Genomic DNA, 27,661 nt, shown 5'->3' with positions numbered 1-27,661 from the left:
TTCAACAGCGTAGCTTCTGTAATCTGGGGAAGTAGTATTAATTAAAACAGTAAAAATATATTTAATAATTTAAAAATTAAATTAATTTCAAGTGAACAGTTAACAGGTGTTTAACACCTGTTCGCATTAAAATCGGTTTTATAAATATCAAGATAACGATTAAGTGTTAAAAACTGTATAACGTGTGTTTAAATCGATGGCATCCGTCACTTTAAAAGCAATAATTTTTCGATTAAACGAGTAAAAAAAAAGTACGTAACTTTGCACGTAATTTAGCCATAAAGGAGTATCTCTCAACCGGTAGATCGCGACTTTCCAGGATGGAAGACGATATTTTTAGATAACATCGCGTCTTTTTAGTAAATTACAAGGGAATAAACGTTTCTATAGAGGGATATTTACGCTTCGCTTTCCCTAATTTCGGGCCCCCTCGTAGCTAACGAAACGGTTTAAATGGATGGAAATGTTCTAATGGTAGGCTATTACGTAACGAGCGTTACGCACGCGAATAAGAACAATCTACGCCTCTACCTACGTGTATATATATATAAACGATTCCTCTATTGACAGGAGAAATATTGATTCTGCACTCTACCCGAAAGTGTTAACGGTCGTGTTTTTACCACGCCCTGGACTGTGTAATGCTTTTCACACATCTCCTAGTCATTATCTAAAAGTACACCCTTTGAAAAACATGCAAGATATATGTATATAAGCTCCCGACTTGTTAAATGTCACATACACAATTTACACGCTCCTACCACGCAATAAAACTTGCTGATTAAACTAAGTAAGGTTATCTTTACAGACTCTTCCCCAAAAATCCCTCCCTCCCGAGTGTTTTTAAGCTCTTAAACTAGACTAATGGAAGGCTAAATCGATTCTGCACCCTCCTTTTTTAAATTTGTCATTAAGAATTGTATTCGTAAATATCCTTACTAACAGGAGATTCTAGTCACGTAGCCTAATAAGTAAACTATTAACGACTCCACCCTGTTTTGGATAGCAAGCTTTAATTATGTTTACATACGGCCAGTGTTATTTTAGCAATAATCGTTAGAAATTTATGGAAATCTTTCTAAATATTTGTTTATTATATTGTAGGAGTCAACCGTTGGTATACCGGTAACGTTAAAAGTGGATAAGAAAGGGTTTTTTCTCTACTGGACGGACCAAAATAAGGTAAGGTTTTTATTGTTATCCTATACTAAAGAATAATATAAATAAACGAGAACAACAAGGGATTTAGGTAGGAAGAAAAAAAGGAATTCCATTTTCACTTCTCATCCTTCGGGCAACAATTTAATTTCATTTGATACATGAGGTGTCGGTTTGAAAGGTCGGAAATTCGATTTTGTCTTCAACAAAACCGAAATGAGATGTAAATCGATTAGAAAAGTTCCATCCCTTCTATTTTAAAACCCAACGTTTATATCTTTACCTTTTCAACACAGAAATCGTTCTGTTTACCTTTTATATATAGAAAATTCGCGTATTCCCTTCAGGATATGATTTACTTTTTTAAAATAAAATGATTTAAATATTATATGTTTAACAAAATTAAATATATAAATATGCACACGTGTTGTAAAAATATATTAAAATATCTAAGTAAATATTCATCTCGAGATAATGATTATTTTTTTCTCAAATTAAATGTATTTAAACTTAAAATATTTGGGAATAATGAGATTTTTTTATCACTTAAGTAGAATTTGATGTTTTTTAGCACGAAAGTGCCGATTTAATCCTCTAAAAATCGAATTTAAAACGTAATTTATTCTTTATATTCACAGAAAATGCTATTAGTATCGAGCACATCGACTAATTTATTAAACAGTGTAGCTTTGTTTTTATTAAACTACTTTGTCTCCGGCAAAACTTTTTTCCCTTCTTTTCGTCAACGTTATACTCTCGATAATTAAACTTATTTTTGTTTTCTATTTTTAGAAATCATCCCTCCGGGTTTGCCATTATCTTCTCAGAGAATTCTCTTCTTCCTTTTTATTTTCTAGATATGATTTTTACAAATAAACTGGAAATATTGATATAAAATTCCCAATCTTTTACATTCAGTGTAGGTATTAGTTTGTCGATCCCTTGGGTATTTCTTAGATTTCTCGTCTAAATCACGATAAGATTCATATTCATCTATCTTGACTCTCCGTAAATTAGCTTCTGAGCGGATATTTTCTTATATAATCTTATTTATTTTTTTCTGATACGTCGTAATTTTCATCTCGCCCGGATTGTTCTACTAAATCTAGTCATTACTGCTATGTTTTTGCGCTAGAAAAGTGGTTCACTCTATAAAATTAAACAATTTTTAGAAAAACTTGAAGTCTTTTTAGAAATTAAACTACAAGCAATGTTTATATACCGTCAGTAAACAGATGTATATATAAATTTGTAGCCGCATGACTACCAAGAAGTTTATTGATACGTCGAAACTTGCTGAGATTTTTCTATTAGTTTCCATTAATCTAGCCTTTATTCCTTTGTTCTTTCGTTAGATAAGTGGTTCACTCTATAGAATCAAACGTTATTTATAAGAAAAGTATGAAGTATTTTTAGAAATTAAACTGCAGACGTTCTTTACTTATCTTTAACGAGATCGGTACATAGATTTCCATGTACATTTTTGTTCATTTGAACGCGAACATCCATCACTACAAAAAATTTCGTGATTAAATTCTTCTTTTTTTTAATTTCTCATTATTATATTTTTAGAGGAGGAGGAAAATATTTTATAGTTTATCTTATCAAACTTGGCAAATCACCATCTGGTTAGACATTTATGGACCATGGCATGAATAGACATGAGATTTATGATATCTGATCGATAAATCGATCTCGATCATCTTACAAGTATCCAGTTTCTTTAAGAGCGAACAATATAAGAGGTAGAAGAAGAAGAAATTAATTATCTTATTCTTAGGAGGTGATGTGTGAAATATGTTTTTTAATCCTAAATTTTGTCCAAATGTTGGGAATTAGAAGAGAGGAGGGTGGAAAATTCATTCGATTTATATTACACTATTTCATTTTTCATAATGCGACAAAATAAATCAAATTTAACTGCTTTGTTATCGATCTAGATAACACAGCAAGGATTTTATATCCTCTTCTGCATCTTATTTAGATAAAACTAGACTCTTATCGTCTTCACAATTTTTATACCTTACTGGCACTCGTCTGTCATTTTTGCCTCCACTTAGCGAGTATAAATAAACGATCCCGACCGTCTTCCCCCCGTTAAACCCTTTGAAATTCACCTTTCGTTTAAATTAACCAATAATATTTACTAATTCCTACGACGTCACGGCTATTTGACTGTTAGAATTTCTGTTAATTTGGAATAAAAATTAACGTTTTTTTTTCTATTACAAATCCTCTGTGGCGTCACCGGCAGAAATCTACGCATTGTGACGTTTCGATCAAGTTTAAAAAAACCAAAAACGATTGGTTAACAGTCGAAATAACGGTCACTTCTTTAAAATTTGAATTTTTTAAACGCAAAATAACGGTAAAAAGCTCTAAAAATGCATTTTTTAAAAACTGTTAAATGTATCGGAACGTTTCGGATCTCGACTTAACGAATGGATATTCGTATTATATGTATTTAGATGGCCTTAGATGGGGTAGGAAAGTGGCACAAATGCCTTATTTCCTGATATAGTATGTAAGGTATTCAGTGGAGTGACACGATTTAAATTGTGGAACGTCATCTTTGGTTGAAAATACATTATTAATGACTCGACCTGTTAGTTTTCCAAACTATTTTATTCAACGTATTAATTTTAAATCCACGATAGTATATTGTCCATTATTCAAGATGACAAATCGCTCCCTTCTTACATACTTTCATGTATCTCTATATATAATGCAATGACTTGATATATTTTAAAACCGAGTGATATATATGGAGTTATTTCTTTAGTAAAGGTAGAGATATTATTTTTATAACGTTATATTAACAAAATTTCTTATTTTTTGCGATTTTAAGGTGTTTACGCCTCTTAGAAGCCACTCGAAATGTGGTTTTTCAACCTTTACTGTAGTCGCGGGTGTTACTTTCGTGTAATGTGTTCGCGAACTACCGGTTGGTAATCTATATCGAAGAATGCAGCATTTGTGTAGTGGATTTTATGATTTTCAGGATAAGATTATCCAGAAATTCTATAGAATTAAATGCTATCTATAGCAAATACTTCGTAATCTCTCTTTACATCAAACTATTTATGATGCAGATTATAGGAATGGCGCGATATAGTATCGCTTATCTATCGATGAAGTAGCGATTAAATGTGATTTATTGTTTCCTATCGTGAATAAATTTGGCTTCATTTATTAATCACTCTCATTCTTTCTTCCATTTGTCATTAAGTTTCATACAGAGAGGCTATTTCTCGAGAACGTTCATACCATTACCGCTCACCTCGACTTACAAGCATAATGTATTCAATTTTACAAGGTTTAACAACATATTTTATAGGGTTTACAGCTAGGAAACCTCCTAAACAATGCATTTCTTTACTTTTCCTAGTTTCCTTCCTCGTAACTTTATAATTATACACAAATGTAACTCCGTGCAGTTGCACGCAACACGAGAATCATAATCTTATCTCCGTTCCGCTATAGGAAATTAGATTGAATTGGTGTAAACTTCTGTAGGAAACAGATAAAAACAAACTCTAGATTATCCAGAATTCATAAAAACTGTAATTATCTTATCGGAAACGGAAAAAAATCGGAATAACTCGACCCCATCCGGAAAATCAATTGGTACCTCAACATTACGATGGAGTCATATCGTGTTTAGTTGCCGTTCATAAAATGTAAAAATATTCGAAGGTAGTTGATTCCGATGAATATTTTTAATACATATTTTACGATCGCTTCGAAAATCCTATCGTAAAATATATATTTTTTTCCAAGATTAGGCCAAGATAACGATTCAAAATGTCATAAAAATCCTCTCATTAAATATAAATTATATATAATATACATTTATATATAAATTTCTCACGATTTTCTTTGATTTATTTATCATAAAATGAGATTATCCTTTAAGTACAGTCATATATCAAGAGGCGCGCACAAATACTCCTTCCATCATTCGCGCCGTTTATTAATTTAGATGTCGGGCTGAAAACGTTAATAAATCTAAATAAAGGTGATTAATTCGCAACTAATTTTAATTAAGGACCAGTTTCTTTCGATAATTTCGTGCAGAAACGTCACAAAAAACCGCTTCCCACACGCTACGAACCGCAAAATGGCATGAAATTTCCCGCTTCCGCCACGAAATTTCGCGAAATTTATTAAGACAAAGCTTACATAAATAATTCATGTTTAATAATTCGAAGTAGCGAATTGCGAAATTCTTCAGTCTGTCAACCGAGTGGCGGTTGGTCAATCGATTTCCGTGACGTAAAATAACGAATTTTAACCACTTAATAATCAAAATAAACGTCGGACTAAGCCTAGTAATTAGCCGAATCGAAACTTTATGAATATTTATGAATTTAAATGGATGAAAATTGCTCGTGTGCCGAGAAATGGAAATGCCAAACTGGTTTCGAGTGGAGATTGCGACACTCCAACTGCCATTTCGGCATCCAGTGCACTCGAAATGCGTACCTGGACGCTATAAAAGTACGAAGACACTCGAATCTTTCATTCTGTTAAGAAGCTTAAGATAAATCCTCTTGAGATAATCAATATTAAACACGCGCGTGGCGCTCTCTCGCCCCCTCCACGCTGCTAATAAAACAGCTAATACTGTAAAAGCTTTGTTAAATAGGTTTAACGGCGATGTTTCCGAGTGAAGTAGGAAAATAAACACATTCAATTTCTCATTCTCTTAACGACTGCCCGAAGATGCCGCCATTTTTTCCATTCTTGATGTCGAAACTTGGTCGATTTACGCGTAATTCGTCGTAATTTTTATCAATCCGTAGTGTTTTTACGTAATTTCTGTGTTGTATATTGCCGTTAAACACAATTAAATTGTAATTTGGGACGCTTTAAAGGCGGCATAATATGTTTTAAATAATGTTTACGCTAGTTTAGGAGGTTTGTTTACGCCACGTCTCGCATAAATATTGCCACGTATATTTAATTTTACGGTAATGCGGGGGAGAGTTTAAAAAATCTTCGTTTTTCCGGTGGTTATACAATCGCCAACCGGTTAAACGGCGGAGCGACTCGTATTCTTCTAAGTAATTATAGTTCGTTCGAAGAATTAATTTATCCGAGAGCCGATGCTATTTTTATTGCTCGCACCATTTTGTTTCCTTTTTAAATCCTTGGCTTTTATTGCTCCATTGTTTGGTTTTTGTATCGTCCGAGTCGCGTTTTATTGCTCCGGCTGTTGCATTTATTGCTCGTATTGTTCTTTCTCGTTGCACGTATCGTAGATTTCGTGGCTAACGTCATTGTTTTAGCATTCAAAACCTTGTTTCCTCGCTTACACCTCGTGATTTTTATCGCTCGCCTCATTTCACACGTCATCGATTACCTTTCTGAAACGGCGTCGTTGTTAATTGTTCGGCTGTTCGTCCGCATCCGAGTCATTGATTTCGCTCTAGAACAGTGTTTTTAATTGCTCGCACCTTTATTTTGCTGTTTAAACATTGTTTTCTCCTTCTTTCCCTAGCAAAACACTTAATTCTGTGAAGAATATTGTTCGTATTCTACTTTCTCGGTTATTGCGTATAACAGAGAGAAAGTATGGCAATGGATCAAAAATGACCCTCCCAAGATTTTTACTTGGGTCTTTCAAACGTCGAGAAGTGCAAAAAATTTCAGAGTTGTTTTTCCGTGTACAGTAGTAGGCCTATACAGCAGGGGTGGCCAACTTTTGTGCACATAAGATCTACTTTTTATCGTAAAAATGTGTCGCGATCGACTTGTTATCATAGGCATAGTCTAAGTGGGGAGGGGGAAGTGTGAAATACATACTATGTTTATACACTGTTTCAGTACGAAGTGCACTCACTGCTTGTGACTCGAGTCATAACTGCATGCACACAGTTGCGTTCGGTTACAAATATAATACATTAAGTCAAGACATCGCTAGCGATCGACCAAAATTGGCTTGGCGATCGACTTGTTGGCCACCCCTGCTATACAGTATACATGAGTGTAATGTGTGTTGCACGATTTTTGTTCGCCCACCTTGAAGCTAAATAACTTGCGTACCCCGTGTCGCAAATTTCCGGAATTTGGCGGGGAGGTTTGTGCGTTGGGAGCATCGATGATACTAAATTTTGGTGGTTAAAGGTCGAGAGAGTGGGGAGATAGGGGTGTTCGCGCATCGTATCTGGAGTGTAGTTGACTCTACGAAGATTTTACTGGTTAGCATTTACAATTATTTAAAAAAAACTCGTCTCTACTCACGAAATTAAGCTTTTGCCATTTTATAAGTAACAATATAAAATGTTTTAAGAATAAAATTTCCTGACGGATGGTGCTAGCGCAATTTTAACTCTCTCGCCGGGAAAGTCACGCAACCGCTGTTTGACTTTATTTTGTATTAAGAATTGTAAATTTTCCGGTCGTTTTTTGGCGCCCACTTTCCGTCCTCGTGTCTAAAGCTGTTTTATCGCCGGGGCACCGTTTTTCTATATTCTCCAACGTTTTGATGGCCGGTGTCGTCGATTTTACGCGACACACACTAACGATTTCTATTGTTTTAAATGCCGGCGACTTTATCGCAAATTACTCGTCGCTCACCCTTTATCGTTAGCGTGGAAATTAAACCGAATTTAAATTATTCGACGGTTGGGGGAACTTTGTTTTTACGTAATTAGTCGGGCGGTGGAAACGGGGTTATAAGGTCGTTTAACGCGGCGACGACGGGAAGCGGTTCGACTGCGACCTTCCCTTTCGACAACAGGAAATCCTTACAAGTTGTGTGGAGAAAATTAGACGCGTCAAGAAGCCGGGAAAAATCGAAATTTTCCCCGTGTTTGTCGGGGATTTTTCCCTGCTACGTCTGGGGAGGAATAAAAAACCGGTGTCCAGTTCCCTCTCGATTTGCTCCATGGCCTTAGAGAAACAGTTGCTGAATAATAAAATTTCACCGGTTCCACTCACGTTATTCTCCCCGGACGGAAATGGAAATAAAATGTCTCGGCGACGTTTCTCGTCCCGGTAATGGCGATGGATTATGTCGGAAGAGAAACTAAAAATTCCATATATAATAGCGTCAAAAATTAAGAGAATCGATCGTCTTTTCTCCTCTTCCTCGCGCCTCTTCTCCCAAATTTTAGTTAATCCGCACCTTCCCTCTTTCCAGAATTAACGCGGGAAAATCTCAAAATAGCAGCTCCGGTATGGAGTTTCACCTTTTATATGTAACGGAGACCATCGATCGAAAAATGATTCTCTCCGAAGATTTTTACGTTTTTGGACTCGGGGACCTCGAAATGTCCAGAAGTGCGAAAAAATTTGGGAGTTTTATCTGTGTGGCACGTCATTGTCACAACTTTAACACTTAATATCTCTCGTGCCTTTGATCGAAAATTCTCGAAATTTGACGGGGAGGTTTGCGTATTGGGGGAATCGATACTGTTAAATTTCGATGGTTAAAGGTCGAGGGGGCGGGGAGATAGAGGAGGTCGCGCGTCTTATCTCGATCGGGTCGGACTCGGACTTAACGAAGACTTTACTCATTATCCCTTGCAATTTTTTAAAATAAAATTTCTCTTTCCTCGAAATTAGGCCGTTTTGTAATAATGATATAAAATGTTTTAAAAATAAAATCTCCTAACGGATGGCGCCACGCGCAATTTTAACTCACTTGCCGGTGAAGTCACGCAGCCGATGTACACATTTTTGATCTAGAAATTCTCCCGAAAGCTCCGGAAACGGGATTTTCGAGCTCGTTTTCTCATAAATTTGACTTAATTCGTTCTAAAACACCCAATACCCTCAGTGGCGGGCACAGTTTATCGCTGCGAAAAGGGGATGTTCCAGCCAATTTCTTACAAATTGCAGCTCCCGTTGCACAGACGTGCCCGAATTTAACCCCCAAAAAACCGGGAAGAAGGCCCGATTTACACCCGGGAAATTTCCCGACGGAAACGAAAACGAGGGATCAGGCACCCGTTTTCTTCGAGATTTCGGGTAATTCCGTACCCTTTAACGTGCGGAGAATTAGGGATTTTAATAAAAGAGGAGGGGAAAACAAAGGAATAATAAATGGATAAATTCCACCGTGGAAACGAAAACCAGAGAGGAACGGAAAAGGAAGTGTAAGGTAATTATCACGCGAAGTCGTGTGCCAGCGTGGATGATAGATGACTGCAGTTTTCTCGGTGTCAACGTCATTGGATGGATAGACGACGATGCGGGTTCGATCGGTAGTGTGCAAACTGCCTTCCACTTCCCGCTAACTGTACCGAAAGGCGTCGATATTCGGGGGTCGTTCGACCGAACCCACGCCTCCCTCCTTTTCCTCGCGCGACGGGCGTGAGAATTTAATCACGTGTCGTTCTCGCTTTCCCCGTTGTCTTCGTAACGTTTTAAAAAAAACGCCCGGTTTAAATGCATTATTTTCGGTTTCGTAACTCGATATAACGTTGCCGTTTCTGGCGTTTTTCCAGTAGAATCGCGCCCTGACGAAATAAAATTAGATTTCTTTTTACTGATTTTTACAGAATTTCCGACTAAATCGAACAAATTTTTATTCCAGGACACGGAATGTTTAAAGATATCCAACATAAGAGACACCAGAACGGGAAAATACGCAAAAATACCGAGAGTAAGTGGATTTTTTAAAAAGAATTTTTCGGTGTTTTTATGCCCGAAACGTTTGCATTTAATGTTATTAAAGGAATTTTAATTAATTTTTATATACTCGTTTGCCCCCCCCCCCCGATATTGCGGCTTTTTCGCCACGTACGGAGGGGAAGGCGAATACCGAAGCGGAGGTCGCCACTCCAATAATAAATTCTCGCGGATTTCGATCGATTTTATTTTGTAACGAGTTGTCGAGTTGAGCGAGTTTTTTATATCCGGGGAAGCCTGTTGCACCTGGAGGAATTACTCTTCTCCTCCCGTCGACAGATGTTTTTCACTCTTTCTGCATACCAAAAAATCATAAAAAACATTCCTCGTGACTCGGCCTCTACCAAAATTCGATCGATTTTCTTTGCCTCTTTTATGTTCGTCCTAGATTCTCGAAGTGGGAGACTGAATCCGGGAAGGTATTTGCCAGAACGGAAATGCCTTCCTCTCTATGCCTGCCCCTCCGTCGGATGCCCGAGAAGACCGGAAACTAGGTGCCCGGTGCTCTCTTGCGGTCGTCCATGTGAATTCTTGGACGAGAGATCCACGAGAGCCCTTAATTTACGACCCGTCCGAGATCCCGTTTCTCTGCCGGGTTTTGGCACCGGAGTGTGCGAGTTCCTCTTGTCTATTTTATTTTCCTTTTGCAGGACAGGAAACTGAGAGACTCGGTGACGATGGGAGCAGCCGACGTTCCGCTCGAAGACAAGACCGTGACCGTCGTCTACGGTTCCGATCTAGTCAATCTGTTCTACGTCAACTTCTGTTGCAACCGTCGGGAGATGGCCGAAGTGAGTATGAGCGATACGAGAGTTTGGGCAGTCCCCGGTGCTTTTACTTATGAAAAATTTGACGAGAGTGAATGGAAATTTACGGAGATTTTTTTACAGTTTTGGACGGACGAGTTATTGAAAATGGCATACAATCTTCTGGCCATGAATGCCTCTGCCGTGACGTTTTTGGAGAAGGCTTACACAGAATTACATCTGACAACGGATAAAGATTTCAAGTTGCCTGTTAAAAAGTGAGTCCGCCTCCTCGTGTTTGTCCAAGTGACATGTTGCTCTGTCGGATATCTTTCGGGGTTGTGGTGTGGCTCTGTTGCTTTTTGGGCAGTTTTGACATCGTTAGCAACCAAACAACCAATGTTGTAATATCAAATTGGCAAAGTATTTTCTCTGGGAATTTTTCTTAATTGGTCTTCTATTTTAATTTAATTATACATCTTAAAATTTGATAAAATGCTCCAAATACATTGATAATTTTTTTGCCTTGTCCGCCCGATATTAAATTCGATCCAAATTGAGCCGACGAAGACGAATGTCATTTAATTTTGCAAATATCCATACAATCCGAATTCTTGCATAAGAAAATTGCATATTTTGAATAAATGGCGTAATGGAATTTTTTAATCAAGTTTTTCAAAATATTTAAATGAAATTTAATTTGATGAAATTTATTAATATTTTGATTTTGTGCTCATTCTGTTTTCAAAATGCAAAATTTCAAACAGTTTAATAAGCCTAGTTATTTGGCTTTTAACTTTTATTTTACTGCCAGATCAAGTAGTTGTAATTCATTTATTGTACACAGTCTTAAAAATATATTATCATCTTTTATTATGGATACTTAACATTAAGCATGACTTAAGAGGTGCTGATTACATTGACTGATTAGAAATAAATTTAACCAATTATGCCTATCAGTATTTTTAGTTTTTACTAGAAACAGTCAACAGAATAAACATAAAAATGTTTTTTAGAGAATAGTAAAAACTAAAAAATACTGATAGGAATAACTGGTTGAATTTATTTCTAATCAGTCATAATATAATCAGCACCTCTTAAGTTGTGCTTAATATTAAGTATCCATAAAAGTCAAACACTTAATATTTAATCAATTATCTTTTATGATTTCATTTCTTGCTAACTCTCACTGTTGATACAAATAACGATATTTTTATTGGGTGGGCAGAATTAAGTGGTTTCTAATCGGTCTGTCTCTATTTTGGCATTCTTGTGGAGTTACATTTGGAAGCTACATAATGTCTGTTTGCACAATCTATGCTTGTTGATGAAATAAAGTTATGTGCCCAAATATAATTGTTTGTTTGATTATTGCAAAACTTGGGCAGTCGTGTAAATGATTGCAGTTGCCTGCCAGATAATGCAACCAGAGTACTTTAAAATTGCTCTCTCTGTAACATATAAAAAGACTCGGAGGCTCACTGTGTTTAAAATTTTTAGTGTATCTATTGTTTGGAGGTCTTTGAATGTCAGGCATGCCTGTATGATGCAATTGGAGACATTATACACGACCTGAATAAATTGAAAAAAGGTCATTTGGTCAAGAGAAACAGGATGGCATTGACTCACATTTGATTTCTTATGACTTTACTTTGGGGAGTAGGTATTGTGGAAAATAGATATGTGAGAGTACGTGTGCAATGGGCCATCTCCCTTGTCTGATTACAAAACAGCTATGAATGGCTGCAATGGCAGTTTTTTCTATTAGAAACAAGTGGAAACCTCACTATAGAACAACTCTCTCTTTCTGTACAATTGGCAGGCAACTAGCAGAGGCAAATTCCCATGCACAGCAATCAAAATTACTACACATCCTACCATTAGCATTTTTAACATTGTTGACTTCATTTACAATGGTGCATGACAGAAGCATGAACTGTTAAGGACTGGCAACAAATCCAGGTTCCTTTTGAAAGAAAGATGACCATTTCTGACACTTGTCCATTTCCAAAGAACTAGGACTTACCACTAGAATACAAGAGACAGCTGGCCAGTGCTTCAATTTTATCTTTACTGTTGAGTGGCACAGTCGCCACTGCTAAAATATTCTGGTCTGGAGAACCATCTCATATATAATAATTGGTCATCCTTAGTAGTCTGAAGGATGTACAGTGGAATGTCTGAGAAATTCTGCATCTTTGTGCATTGCTTTTCGTGGCAGGGTTTCAAATGGCCATTTTCACTTCATTGCACACAACTGTGATTTCTCAGGAATGTCTGTGCCACATCTTTGTACATCTCGGGACCCAATTTTAAAAATAGCTAAAATATCTAGCTGACTGAGATAAAGTAACAACTGGATTTGAGAAGTCTTCAAATAAAACAGTGGAAAGGCAGCAAATGGATATTAATATTCAATTCTCAGATGCTACAATAGAAGAAGTTGCAACATAATATCCTTGTTTTTGTAGATCATGCAACAGCTACTCACTTGTTACTGCCATTCTTAGGGTCAATTCCTTTCAGAAGAAACTTATTTGTATATCAATGGATTGTCCTAATGTCAATTTTAAATTTTTACAGAACTAAACAATCATACAAAGTGGAAGTGGAGTGTGAGCTGTTAGATTTAGATAATGCATTTGAGGTAGGAACTGTGGTAACAAAATGGAATGTTGTTGGATTCCTTTAATCCTTTGCATTTATTCATCTGCTTGTCATTCAGATTATGCAAATATAAGTGGAAGCATATCTTTTGTTTACAAGTTCCATGCTACATGACAGCTAGAGAATGAAATTGCAGCAGGAAAGGCTCCCAATATTCTGCCTTATATTCAAATTTACATTAAAGAAATTGAATTGATGAAGAAGTTTTTAACATCCAATACCTTCAAAATTAAACATTTTCTTTTAGGTGCAAAATTAGCTTCTTTTTTTAACCTCAGATCTCATATTTTCTTCTTGAGTTTCATACAGGTGTTTCAATAGTGCCATTTTTGCTAGTGCAGTTTCAACAACATTGTTAAATCTGCTAAATCATTTTATAAAACTAGATATCCTTTATACAAAATTATTGTCATCAACAGATTTATCTGTTTACAAAAATCTTTGAACACTAGAGAGTTAAAAATAGGATATGCAGCTCCTACAACGGAATCTTTTTGGGTGAACGTTGAGTTGGTACACAAACTTCATCCTTGCCCAATTTTGGGATGTGGGACAATTCCATGAGCCACTAAATTTGCAATCATTTATGGGACCTGCCAGGCTGGATCAAATGTCAAAAATTTTAAACGAGTAAAATCACATTTTCTAACATAAGATTTTACTGTTATTAATGAAATTTAATTTAAATGATTTGATCAAATTCTGTGATACTGCCCAATCTACCAAATATGTTCAGCTCCTTGATGTATACTTCTTTTGGCAATAAAAGTATCGTTTGGGAGATTGAATGAGAAATTAGATCAAAACTTGATAATGGTGATCTACTAAAGCCAAGCGACCAAAAATTTATCATGCAAAAGCATTTGTGTATTTGTAACCAATTTTATTCATTATGTTTTAAGAATATGATTCAAAATGCATGGAAAAGATCTGGTTATGACATAAGTAAGTTGTTTAGACAAAAATGATCTTCACTATCGTTGTTTAATTATCTTTCAGCCTAGCAGATCACACAAGTTAGTGCCTTATAGAATAGTCTTTAAATTTGGGTTGGGAAGACTATATCTTTAAATCTGGGTTGGTTTGGAAAGGGTTGGTAAGGATGAAGTTTCAAGTCCCAACTGAAAGGGTTTTCTTTTTAGGGCAATCAGGTAATGCAGTGATAACTCTGTGAATGATGTTGATCTTGCTTTTTGTAAAGAAAGGTCTGCAAATAGAAAAATTTTTGTTGAAGTATAAATCGACTAAAGCAATACTTTGTTTTAATCCTTCTGTTTCAGCTCGGTCTAAAATTGCAAACTGATGGCTAGAATTTATTTTCCAAATTCTTGTGAATAAGGATAAGGATTACCTGATTCTCAAGTAGCTAGAGGTATTCAAAGAATTCACACTATTCTTGAAATCAAAAGCCAATTGTTTCTGGAAAAAGCTCTATGGGAACCCATAGTAAATCAGTAAATTTACAGGGAGTAATGAAAATTGATTTTGTACTTCCATGTAGAAATTTTTGGTTAATAAGAAACTTATTGTCGATAATCTCAAAGAATTAACAGCATGGCAATCCCTCATCATAAGGCAAAATGTGCACAAGTGTTATTTTGGGTGGAGGAATTGAAAGAAGTTTATTTAATCGGTTCTTTACTTGGCTTTGCAGGGGAGGCACTATTCTGCATAATAATGGTCGATCCGAGATACCGTTACTGCCAAAGCACCAGAATTACTTGATTGAAAGGTAGCAACACACAATTGTGCAACTGGGCTTTTGGGTCAAAATTCTTCAAAAAACAAAAAAGTTCCAAGAATAACAAAGATATGAAACTGCATCAAATAGTCACTTCAGATGAATGCAGTGGCTTTGTCAGTTTAGTGGGTATTTTTTCTAAACTGACATATTCTGCAGTTATGAGCGTTGCTGGTATCACTCAAGGAAATAAACTTTATTTGTCCAAGAAATGTTTCACAGCCACTTTCTGCATTGGTCTGAGCTATGGTTTGCAATGCAAATATCTGTCTGGCATCTGGATTGAAAGACAAAAGTTGTTGAATGTGAGACATCTTGTAAGAGTAGAAGAGCATAATGTTCCTCACAGTTTTATGAACTGTCGAGTATAGTTTAAATAACATTAATGAATAATTACCTTAACGGTATATTAATTTAATGACAGAAAAAATACAAAATTCATTAATTAAATTAACACATCTTAACCTTTCAACAATGGAACAGTCAGATGTGGCGCTACCATTTAGTTGTGAAGAAGAAATGTGGAAAATTTTTAAAGTATTTTTTCACACGTTTTTTTCTCATTACTGTTTTGGAAAAAGATTTTGTAAACAGTTGTGTCTAGTAAAGAAAAGTCTTTTTTTTATTGTTACATAATTTATTTTTTATGTGAATTTTTTTTTCATGGTAGTTTTTGGCGAAACCCTCAAAAGAATTTAGCGAATATATGTATCCCTCACCACTGCCACACGATCGCCCTTGACGAATATATTCGTCGCTCACTGCTGAGTGGTTAATCAAATTTAATTTGTTCATTAATACATAACCAAAGTCATAGAATTGTTAGTTTGGCACTCAGTCTATTGATATTAAATCTGGCTTCATCTCAAAATGTCTTTACTTCCACGTCTTTTATGGTTAATGCGACTAAACATTTTAAGGTTTAGCAAGTTAATTGTGCACGGCACGGAAATAAATGCACTTCTTGAAACGAAGCGGAATATAATGTCAAAGGGTTGAACATTAAATTTGGTTACATATTAATGAACACATTAAATTTGTATATTAAGAATTCAATTAAGATACGTTAATGTAATTAATGTAATGAATATTATATATTTTCTGTCGATAAAGTAATTTATACTTAAGATAATTATTCACAGATATTAACTGCTGATATTGATGAATAGGTGTCTTAATTATTTATTTATTACAAAAGTTAATGCAAGGTATTGTATGTTTATGAATACCACTTAGACGATGCAAATTGAGGAGGCATCGTTCAACATATTTTTTTGCTCCCTTTCGTAATTCTGAATTTTCATCTTTTTTACAGTTTAAGGAATAAAAAATGCAATTGTTTGAAATTATTTATTGCGATAATTAATAACAATACTTTGTGTTTGAAATTTCGATTTTTCTGTTTTTAAATGTAATTAATGAAATGCCGAGAAGTAAGTGAAGCATTTTGTAGTTCTCTTTGAACTACAAAACACAAAAAAACCATTGTAATTAAAAAAGAAGATTTAATTAAACTTGTTAAAGTTTGTATAATTAATGAGATTGCATTAAACAAATTTATTCTTTATTTTACCCCTTTCTCTCTCTCATATATTAAATACATTTTGAAAGAGAATATTGTGCTTAACGTGATATAATTTTGATTTTAATTGAATATTTCTGTGCAGATTAAATCTAATTAAGATATTACAAATAGTTTAACTTAATTTGGTTAGTAGACTAGTTCGGCGGTCGGTAATTAAATTATTATAATTCGAACGACGTAATGACGTTCTTTCCTTTATAATTATAGTATCATTAAGATGTTTGCTCAACACAAAGACGACAAGAAACGCGTAGAAAAGGCTCTCGAAGCATGTAATCTTCCTACAGGAAAGGTGAGTTAATGCAGGTAATAGTCTTCTTTTTCTTTTTGTCCATATGTCCGAATAATCTAAAATTTTTCTTTTGATTATTTCATTTGTATTACTACTACTGTTGTTTTAGAATGATGGGATCTCCTCGGAAAAATTTACTTTCGACATATTCTTCAATTTTTATCGGCATCTTGTCGGCAGGGAAGAGGTGGATAACATTTTTGAAAGTTTGTAAGTTTATAAATAATTGCTTCTTTTTACATTATTTGAAGTTAATGTTAGAAAATGCAGAGAATTGCCTTAATTTCTAAAGTATCCATTTGAATTACAAATACAGAATAAGTAAATTATGAAAGTCAAATTTTCACAAACAGTTAGCATTAAACTCTGTAGATACCTTAAACAATACAAATAGACACCCACAATTGCCATGAAAGACCAGACCATAGGTCTAGGTAGCATAATTGGCAACCTGTCTGCACGGTAAGCAGGAGTTGCGGGTTTGAGTCCCACTTTGGGCTGATTCTTTTCTTCTAAATTAATTAATTAAATATTATAAATATTAAATTTAACATGAGATGGTGCCTAACATCTCCCTCTAGTATCAAATTTGTTTGTAATTCATAATTAATATTTCCAAAATATAGCTCGATTATTTACAGCAATTGTGGATGTCTATTTGCTAAGCATTGGGTTTCAGTAGATGTTTATATTTAAACAACACAGTCAATTCATTGAGTATTGACATTTTTTCTATCTGTTAACCTTCTTTCTTGCTTTCGTTCTGAGATTGGGATGAGACAATTGGATAGATTGATCATTACCATCGCTTTCTTCCAGCTTTTTTTTCTATGTATTGTCTAGGAGTTTAACTTTCCTTTATAATCACATCTCTCAACCTTTTTCCCAGTCTTTCTCGCTATCCCAGTGGTACAACTTTCCTTGTATAAGCCCATTTTAAAAGTCCCTTTTCTTTGTCCTGTTTTATATGTTCAAATCATCAACCTTACTGAACTAATTTGTTGCAGCAACACATGTACACAACACACAAACTTTCTCTAATCTTTGTTTTTAATGTGCTAACCCAGTTTTTGTAATTAAAATCATGAATATCAAAAGCAATATTTATTTAATATCTACATAAATTATGGAATAAAAGAAAATTTTATTAAAGTACAATATTGGCACTGTAAGAGTTTACAATACAAAGACCCACTTAAGTTTTTGGAATCTTTAGGTTTTTTTTTTGCATTGTAAAATGTTAGCAAAGTCAACTTTTTCTCGTAGGCTCTTCCTTGCTAAATGTGCAATATATGTAAAAGTCACATTGGTATTTATTAAAAATTGCAACATCAGCCACCGTTTAGAATTGATATATCATTGTTATTAATTTGTCTATACATCAAGTAGTGTTTTATTTAAATGATTTTTATTAATCATTTAAATTAAAAATTAATTAGATTTAAAAGTAAACATTTTAATTTAAAAATATTTGCAGAATTATTTTATACTTTTCATTTCTTAACATTTTTTCTAAACCAAAAGGAAATGAAACGAGTACTTGTAAACAAGTTACATAATTAAGTGATTCACATTAACTTCCTTTTCAGATAATTGTAATTAAGTTGTTTCAAATTCGTTTACTTTTAAACTTTTCATCTAAATAATTCAGTCATAAATATGTTTGCTAAGTAAAAGATTTTAAAAATTCATTTACTAAATTTTTCATAAAAATTTCGATATTAGATAATTTATTTTAGTTAAAATATTCTTTTTCTTAGGAAATTTAATTTTAGATAGAAACTTCTACATTTCATGGAATAAATGACATTTTACTTTTTGTTTAATTTGAAACATATGGAATAATTGCAGTTTTGTGATGATGATTGTCAATCTTCGGCCAAATAACTTTAAAAATAATTAATTTTGTGTTAAAAGAAATTACGAGTTATTTTATTATAGATACTTCTGCTTATTAACAAGCAAACAAATTATTTTTAATATTTACATTATTACTTGAAAGAAATGAGATTTAAAGTCGTTTGACAGGTGCGGAGGGAATAAGAAAAAGGGCATGACAGCCGAACAGCTGGTGAATTTCCTAAATAAAGAACAACGAGACCCTCGACTAAATGAGATTTTATATCCTTATTGCAATCTTGCGCACGGTGCGGAGATTATTAAACAATACGAAAGTAAAAACTATGCACAAAAAGGTAAAAGTAAAGTGAATTTAAGAATTGAATAAACAAACAAAGCTTAGAAAATTAACAAGCAAATATTTTTAGGACTTCTATCAGCAGATGGATTTCTAAAATATTTAATGAGCGATGATAATGCCATAGTGGCACCGGAAAAATTCGATTTAAATCAGGATATGGATCATCCTCTTAGTCATTATTTTATCAATTCCTCGCATAATACTTATCTAACAGGTAAATTAATTTTTGTGTGTTCAACATATTATCTACATATTCTTTATAATTATTAAACGTGATTTTAGGGCATCAATTGACCGGGCGGTCTTCGGTAGAGATGTATCGACAATGTCTGTTGGCCGGATGTCGATGTGTGGAATTGGACTGTTGGAATGGTCGTAACTCGGACGAAGAACCCATCATCACTCATGGCTACACGGTCGTGACTGAAATTCTGTTGAAAGTAAAAAGTCTTATTTTAATTTGAATTTATTTTAAAATATTTTGATTATTTTACAATAAATATTAAAATTTTAGCTATTTTTATTCAGGAAGTATTAGAGGCGATTGCAGATAGCGCTTTCAAAACATCTGCGTATCCAGTCATCTTGTCGTTTGAAAACCATTGCTCGTAAGTAAGTTTACACTTAAAAACATTAGGTCTATCGCATTATAACTTTTGTTTTTATTTCCAAATTAGACAAAAACAGCAGGCCAAAATGGCAATGTACTGTTCGAAAATATTTGGAGATATGTTACTGACAGAGCCACTGTCGACGCATCAGGTTAGTTTTATGAATATGCATTGTTACAATATTTATCTTATACTTACTTGATTTTTTAAATAATAAAATTATATCAAAAAAACAGGAAAAAATTGAATTTAAATTAATTCTCTGAAGGTAATATTATTAATTCTAAGAAAACCTAAAGTTAAATCAATGTCTCTCGGTAGTTAGTTAGGTCTGACCCTGCCACCCAGATGGATTGAGCTACAACAGTTTTCCATTTTGTGTGATCTTTTGTGACACACAATTTTTCATTTAATAATGATATTTTAGAAGTCATTTTTTAATGTACCGAGTCAGTCTTTGTTTCACTTTATTTTTTTCCATCAGAAGGTAGCTATTGTAATGCAATGTTAGAATCCCTATGATCCAATAAATGTAGACAATCAGTCAATTGCATTTTGTTGCCATCTATCACATTGGCTCTTAGTTTTTTTGATTCATAACTTTGCAGATTTCATCATTTATAATGTAGTCACAATAATTGAATTTATGGATTCCCAATGAAACACATTTTAATTTTTGGACTATTTCTCTCAATAAATAAAATAAAGTAATTGTGCTTATGAATTATTTGTTTTAATAAATAAACAGATAGCATGAAATAGAATTTGACGTTAAACTTGAACCAAAATCTACATCATTTATATGTACAGTTCTGTACATATAACTAATTCTATACATTCAAAAATGTCATTTGGATGTCTAGAATGTATAGGCTTTTTTGCAGTAGTCATAGTCCAAATTTATTAAGCGTGTCAAGCTATAATGCTTTGGACAATCACCAAACTGTTACTTCCAAGGCAATAGAGGTTGAAGCACTTGTCAGAGGGATTAAAATTATTTCATTGGGAAATGTTTCTGGCAAAATTAAACCATTTTTATATTATACTAATATATTGTCTGTTTCTACAAACATAATTGTTGATACAAAAATAAACATCTATAAAACCAATTTTTAGATGTTTATATTTGTATATATACACTGGAGTAAAGCAATAGCTGGCCAAGTGCCATAGTGAGTGTTAGGGGCCATCCATAAATTATGTAAGGACTATTTCAGCCATTATAGACTTCCACCCACCCTTGTGTAAGAAACCATAATATTATCTTTGATCCCCCTCCCCTTCCCTATCTTACGTAATATTTAGGCATAATTTTATAGAAAGATTTTGACAAGAATAAATTTTCTTAATGAAACCCTAAAAACTTTAGGTCCAAAATACACTCAAACCTGTTTTTGTGCGGTCTTTTTTTTTGCGATTTTTTACACGTGCAATGTGTTTTGTGCAATTATTTTTGTGCAGTATACCAATTTGATTGAAATTCATATACTGCACACAAAAAATCACACAAAACAAATCGCACAAAAATAGACCGCATAAAAACAGGTTTGAGTGTATATAATTATTAATTAGTTAATTAATATGTACTATTATTTATAAAAGACTGTGAACAAATTTAAAAATATAAAAATTTGAATGAATAATTTATTTTAAGAACTGTATTTTTTAATTATTAACAATCTTTTTATTATTATCATTAACCAACATCATAATATTCATTTTTATATTAATTTTAATTTTCACAAAAGGACGCAAAAAACATTGACAGATCGACTAGCTAGTGCACATATAAACAGAAACATCATACAAAATAAAACAAGAGAGAATGGAGAGAAATCACATTCTGTTGCCATATTGATTACATCTAGGCTAAGGCCAGGAAAATAAACTACACGCTGATAAAATGTGTTAGATGCACTGGAACTAAATCATAAAGCTTATAAAACTCTATATAATGGGGCAATACAACCAATAATGCTACTTTACATGGCCTCTAGCTGGGGTCATGTAACTAGTAAAAGTTCAGTAGCAAGTAAATTACTCTCTTCAAAGACAGTTTGCCATCAGAATTTCAAAGTGCTTCATAACTGTTTCTGCTAATGCCTCTCTGATTCTAGCAGAGCTCCTTCCTTTGCCACTATGTATTATAGAAAAGGTTCTAAACTACTACATCAGAACTACAAACATCAACAACAGTCTCTACTCCTATCTACAGCTGTTCATATGCAATTACCCTATCTCTGATCATCACTCTGTAAACAACTTTATCCCCAGGGTACATTTGGTGTTATCCGCTTCCTCCATGGATAACCATGCAGACATTAATATCTACCCAGATGGGTCCAAAAGCCTCCTTCTTGTCAGCTCAAGTATCTGTGTATCTTTCTCCAAACTGACATATTTTGGGCAAAATATGTTAGAAGGTACAGATACCGCCCACATACCTCCATCTATCAAGCTGAAGAAGATGCCATCTACCAAGCTGCTTAGTGTGAGCCACTTCGCTACCAAACAAGACTCTATCAACATTTACAGTGATTCTCAGTCTGTCCTAAAAGCTCTATTAAATCTCAATTCAATAGCAATAAAATCACATATATCCAGCACCATATTAAAAATCTTGTAAATTAGATAACTTTTATATTTGTTCCTGGCCATACTGGCATACTAGGAAATGAAAAAGCCAACTTTGAGGCTAAGTCAGCTGCAAAGGACACTGACGGACAGCACTCACATCCCTGTTTCACATATCCCTCTCTGTTTGCCATTTAATTTAACTTAAGGATACTTAAACACGAAGTCTTGAGTGCTATTGATATTATGTGACTGTCACTTAACTTGGCTTTTATTAATTAATTTGATTTAAATTCAACTGCAGTGCCTATGGAAAAATAAAAATAGCATCTTTCCTGCATGCACATTGAAATGTAATTTAAATAGCAATGTCATCAATAATTTTAGAAGCCACTTGGCAATGTATAATCAGGCAGAAACTGTCTCTTGTTTTTGCTCTACAGAAAACCTGGACACCATCGACCATATGATCTATTATTGTCCAATTTATGATCAAGATAGACTTATTCTGAAAGTAGAAATCTTTATGCTTGGTTTCAGGTGGCCATATCCACTCGATAAGCTTGTTCAGAAGCCATTGTTTGATGATTTTTACAATTATGTTCAAAAAATATAAAAGATAAGACTATTTCTAACTTCTAGTTTTACATTTTAGTTTTCACTAAAAACTGAATACTAACTTTTTGTTTACTTTGTATCATGTATTTTGGTTTATCTATTCTTAGTGTTATACATCCATAAGAGTGGTGCATTATTCTAATAAAAAAAAAAACAAAAAAAAATGAGAGAGAAACCAGCACACAGCGTTTTTTTCATGACAAAAAATGTGTAGAGAGTGAGTCTGCTAGCGTTATTATTCTATCATGTCACATGACATGACGTTAGTACAACGAGCGTTCTTAATAGAAACTGCCAAATTGAAGCCAAATTCAAAAACTCCACCACTCAACGAGATCAAAAAATAAGAATATTATGTAAGACGAGATCTTTTACCCCCCTACCCCTGAGTAAGAAATTGTAAGAAACCTTTGACCCCACCCACCCCAAAATATCTTACATAATTTGTGGACGGTGCCTTACGGGGCTTGGACACGAAGTTGTCCCAGTTGGCACTGTGAGTAAACAATATGGTTTTTTCTAAATTAGTAGTTCTGGAAGCGAAGATTGAACAGAGGTCTGGGTAGTGTAACCGGCAATGCATTTGCATGCCAAGTGGGGATCGGGGATTCAAGTTCCACTTGGGCCATTCTTTTCTTCCAGAACCTTCTAAATTAATTATTAAATATTAATTTAATTATAATTATTAAATTTGTCAAGAGATGGCATTAGATAATGCATACTTCTGGGCCAAATTATTTTATGTTTAATTAGAAACTAGTACCATTAATATAACCCAATATAATTTGGCAGTCATTTGGTTTTAATTATTATTGATATGCTGTGATTTATTTAAACAATAAAGTAGAGCATCGATTATCCAACTCAATTCGGGACTGGGGTTGGTCGGATAACCGAAAAGTATGAAAAAATACATTATTAGTATAGTGTATTAGGCCTGGTTTAAATACTAGCCTTCCTTTCATGGTTGAGTCAGTGCTGCCAGCTAAAACATGCAAAAATTTAACAAAAATAATATTAAAGTAGCCAAGACATAACCAAATATTGTAGCGCCACATCACTAGAGGACATTTGAATTTGCCGACTAGAACGCGGTTGGTTAACCGATAAGTCGGTTAATCGGGGGTCGGATAAACGATGCTCTACTGTATTTACCAGAAATGCTAAGTGACTATGCTTGTGTTGTCACAGACCACACGCTTTTGTACGATTCTAAGAGTCATGCTAAAAAAAGATTCATTCTTAGAATTGTACAGAATGACCAAAATATGGCATTGTTTATTGATGTGAACAAATGCTGTTTTCCATTAATCTGAATATAGATTGTTTTTTGTCAGGCTGTTTCTATGCTTTTACACAGTAAAGATTACACAAAACTGTGCAAATCCAATACAATTGTGACTTGTTATATAGTTATATATATTTATTGTGTGTATCAATTATGAACATAGAGAATAAAATCCAGTACAGGAAAATCACATATATTTGCATAACTGGGCCATCAAGGTGATGGAAACTGGGGATATTTTTGGCCTAGAGGAAACTTGGGGGCTCATAGTGGTTCCTATCCCTAGAAATTAGTGTTACTTTTATTAACAAAATAAAAAGCAGTATTAAAGATCTTGAGTCCAGTGTGCACATTGGGGCCGGCATCCACTGGTTTGACCAGGATTGTTAAGTGCGATATACTATTCAACAAAATTGTAACATGTGGGTAACACTTGTGTTTAGGTTACTTGGTGGTGATGGACTATCCACAGCTGTGTCACACGTGTCAGGTGTTGTGTAACGGTAGACTCGGGGAGAGAGCTCCCTGCCTTGTGAAGAAAACATTGTGGTTTTCTTTGTGTGTATCAGTGCTGACCAAAGTGTTTAGCTGTACAGACCTGTGTGTGTTTGTGTGTGGCTGGAAACGAACCAGCGTCGTGACTTTATTAAGTAATTGTAGAGTACCTGAGTGTTACTCGCTTGAGGAGTGCCAGAGGGTCACTCACTGATAGTGTCGAAATTAAAGTTAAAATTTGTTTGTTGTTGAGTTATAAATAATTTGTGTACTGTGTTAGACTGATGTTAAAACATTTAACATCATTTTCTGGTCCGTCGAGAGTCGGATGGGATGAGGATAACGTCAAGAGTCGGATGGGATGAGGATAACGTTGACAGTCGGATAGGACGAGGATAACGTTGAGAGCAGTGCATTGGAGTAAGGTGGCTAGAGACGAACTTTCAGTTGGAGGTCTATTTCAAGAGTTGAACTTTGGACTGTTGTTTTAGTTAAAGGTGTTCAGGTACGATATTTCTAGTTTAGTAAAAATGGATCTAAAAACGTTGTGTATAAAAAAGAGAGTTGCCAAGAGTAGTCTTACTAGACTAAGGGAGAAAATTCTGGGGAATGTTAAGGATTCAGATAGTGTGCAACTTGATCTGTACCGTTCGAAATTGGGTGTTGTTGCCAATGACTTAAAGGAAGTCTTTGATAGACTGATTTGATATTTGTAAGGAGGACGAATTAGAACAATATATTGAGGAAAGTCAAATGGCACAAGATTCGATTGACGAGTTGATATTAGTGATAGATAGAACAAATCTAGAATTGAAAAATAGTAATAGTATCTCCAGTGTTGATAAAGCTAGTGAAATATCAGATTTAAAATTACCTAAATTAACATTGCCCTCATTTAGTGGCAATTTTGAGGAATGGCTGCCATTCAGTGATCTGTTCCAAGCAGCTATTACAAACAATGGAAAATTATCAGGTGCTCAGAAACTACAGTATCTAAAGTGTTAATTAAGAGGAGAAGCTTTAAAAATCATACAATCCCTATCCATTTGTGATCGAAATTTCGAAATTGCATGGGAACTACTTTCCCAACGGTATTCTCATAAAAGAGAATTGGTAGCGTCGTTAATTAAAAAGATATTGAGTTTGCCAACATTAAATTATGAAAATGTGGTACAGATTTTAAATATTGTTGACTCGACTACAGAATGTATTCGATCCTTAGAAGCTCTAAATTTTAAAATAGATGAGTTCTCGAGCATATTATTTATGTTCATTATTCAATTTAAATTGGATGCAACAACTAGAGGTTGGTGGGAGTGCTCACTTAAGGGTGATGATATTCCTCCATTGAATGACTTATTAGAATTTTTGAAGGGTCATGTTAGAACTCTACAGCCAACCAAAACTCAGACTAATAAAAGATTCATGCCTAAGGTTACATCTCTCGCTTCTCAAATGAAGGGACAATGTACATGCTGTAAGGGAGACCATTCCTTATACAAATGTGCAAATTTTCAGAAGCTTAAGGTACAGGACAGAATGGAGTTAGCAAAAAGGGAAGGTTTATGTTTTAATTGTTTGTCGAAAAATCACAGTGTGAGAAATTGCGCTGTCAATATTTCTTGTTTAAACTGCAAGAGAAGACACAGTTCACTCTTGTGTTATGGAAGGGAAAGAAATTCCATCTCTAATACAAACGCCGAGTCAAATCCACAAACAAGCCGTCCATCTATGAATTCAAGTATAGCTATTCCTGAGATGACAAAAGGGACAGTTTGTAAGTCAGTTTGTAAGTCAACCACTTCAATTTTTGCCTCACATTGTGAAGGAGGGTCAAAAAAGAATGTAAGCAATCAAGTTTTATTATGTACTGCTCAAATCAAGGTTTTAAATTCTAACAACGAATGGGTAGATTGTCGATGTTTATTAGACTCAGGAAGTCAGAGATCATTTATTTCTAAGGAGTGTGTGACAAAATTAGGATTAAATGTAAGGGACAGTACAATGTCAGTTTCATGTCTAGGCGCATTCACCACTATGAGCAATGGGGAGGTTGAATTGATATTCACTTCACATTTTAAAAGTGAACTGCATGCTTCTACCTCTGCCTTTGTAATAGAAAGAGTCACAGAAAAACTTCCATATGTTTCGTTACCATCAGATATTTGCAATGATTTTAATGATCTTATTTTGGCCGATCCCTTCTTTTATATGTCAAGGAATATAGACATCCTGTTTGGCGTGAATGTATTTCTTTCTTTAATCAATGGAAATTTAATCAAACGTGGGTTGGGCTGTCCATTTGCATTGAGTTCAAATTGGGATGGATTATCTCAGGCAAGGTGACCTTTGAATCCCATGAGCCCAACAGAGTTGTGGTGAATCATGCGTGTGTAAATACAGATGAGTTAGTGAGAACGTTTTGGGAACTTGAAAATATTCCCTCGTCTCGATTATTAAGTAATGAGGAAAGGTTGTGTGAAATTCTATTCGAGAAAAATGTTTGGAGAAATGATCATGGACGATATTATGTTGCCTTACCCTTTAAACCCGATAGAAAGGCGTTAGGAAATTCTCGTGTTACTGCTCTTCGAAGACTTTACAGTTTAGAAAGGAGACTCGCTACTATGCCAGACATCTACAATCAGTACCGACAATTTATGCAGGAATATTTGTCTTTAGGACACATGGAGTTAATATCACCCAATTGTAAAGACGTAGAAAATCAACATTATTATATCCCTCACCATTACATAATAAAGGAATCAAGTTTAATGACCAAATTGAGAGTAGTATTTGATGGCAGCACAAAATCCTCATCAGGTACTTCACTTAATGATACCTTAATGATCGGTCCAAAAACCCAGGAAGATTTGATTAGTATTCTTTTAAGATTTCGTTGTCACAATATTGCAATAACAGCTGATATAAAGCAGATGTATAGACAGGTGAAGGTTAGACCTGAGGATTGTGACTTTCAACGAATAGTCTGGAGAGAGAGTTCGGAAATGCCAATACAAACTTTTCGTCTTAACACTGTCACCTA

At 34.4% G+C, this 27,661-nt stretch overlaps 1 protein-coding gene across 5 annotated transcripts in view; it reads left to right on the top strand.

Annotated features, from left to right (window-relative positions):
* LOC136988103 (1-phosphatidylinositol 4,5-bisphosphate phosphodiesterase classes I and II-like) overlaps nt 1–27,661 on the top strand; it is a 56,174-nt gene that overhangs the window by 4,190 nt on the left and 24,323 nt on the right. For 4 of the 5 annotated variants that reach the window (XM_067285917.1, XM_067285918.1, XM_067285916.1 and 1 more), the window contains exons 2-12: nt 1,105–1,182; nt 9,704–9,772; nt 10,449–10,589; nt 10,689–10,822; nt 16,745–16,829; nt 16,939–17,039; nt 18,858–19,024; nt 19,097–19,243; nt 19,312–19,469; nt 19,558–19,637; nt 19,707–19,791. In XM_067285917.1, coding sequence (XP_067142018.1) covers nt 1,105–1,182; nt 9,704–9,772; nt 10,449–10,589; nt 10,689–10,822; nt 16,745–16,829; nt 16,939–17,039; nt 18,858–19,024; nt 19,097–19,243; nt 19,312–19,469; nt 19,558–19,637; nt 19,707–19,791 — 1,245 coding nt within the window. Of the gene's footprint in view, nt 1–1,104; nt 1,183–9,703; nt 9,773–10,448; nt 10,590–10,688; nt 10,823–16,744; nt 16,844–16,938; nt 17,040–18,857; nt 19,025–19,096; nt 19,244–19,311; nt 19,470–19,557; nt 19,638–19,706; nt 19,792–27,661 lie in introns of those variants that run through there. The other variant, XM_067285919.1, reaches the window with a different exon arrangement.

The sequence above is a fragment of the Centruroides vittatus genome, unplaced genomic scaffold (genome assembly GCF_030686945.1).
Source record: "Centruroides vittatus isolate TY-2023 unplaced genomic scaffold, ASM3068694v2 scaffold_3046, whole genome shotgun sequence".
In the NCBI taxonomy this organism is placed as follows: domain Eukaryota; kingdom Metazoa; phylum Arthropoda; class Arachnida; order Scorpiones; family Buthidae; genus Centruroides; species Centruroides vittatus.
This window is presented reverse-complemented; position numbering and strand designations above follow the sequence as displayed.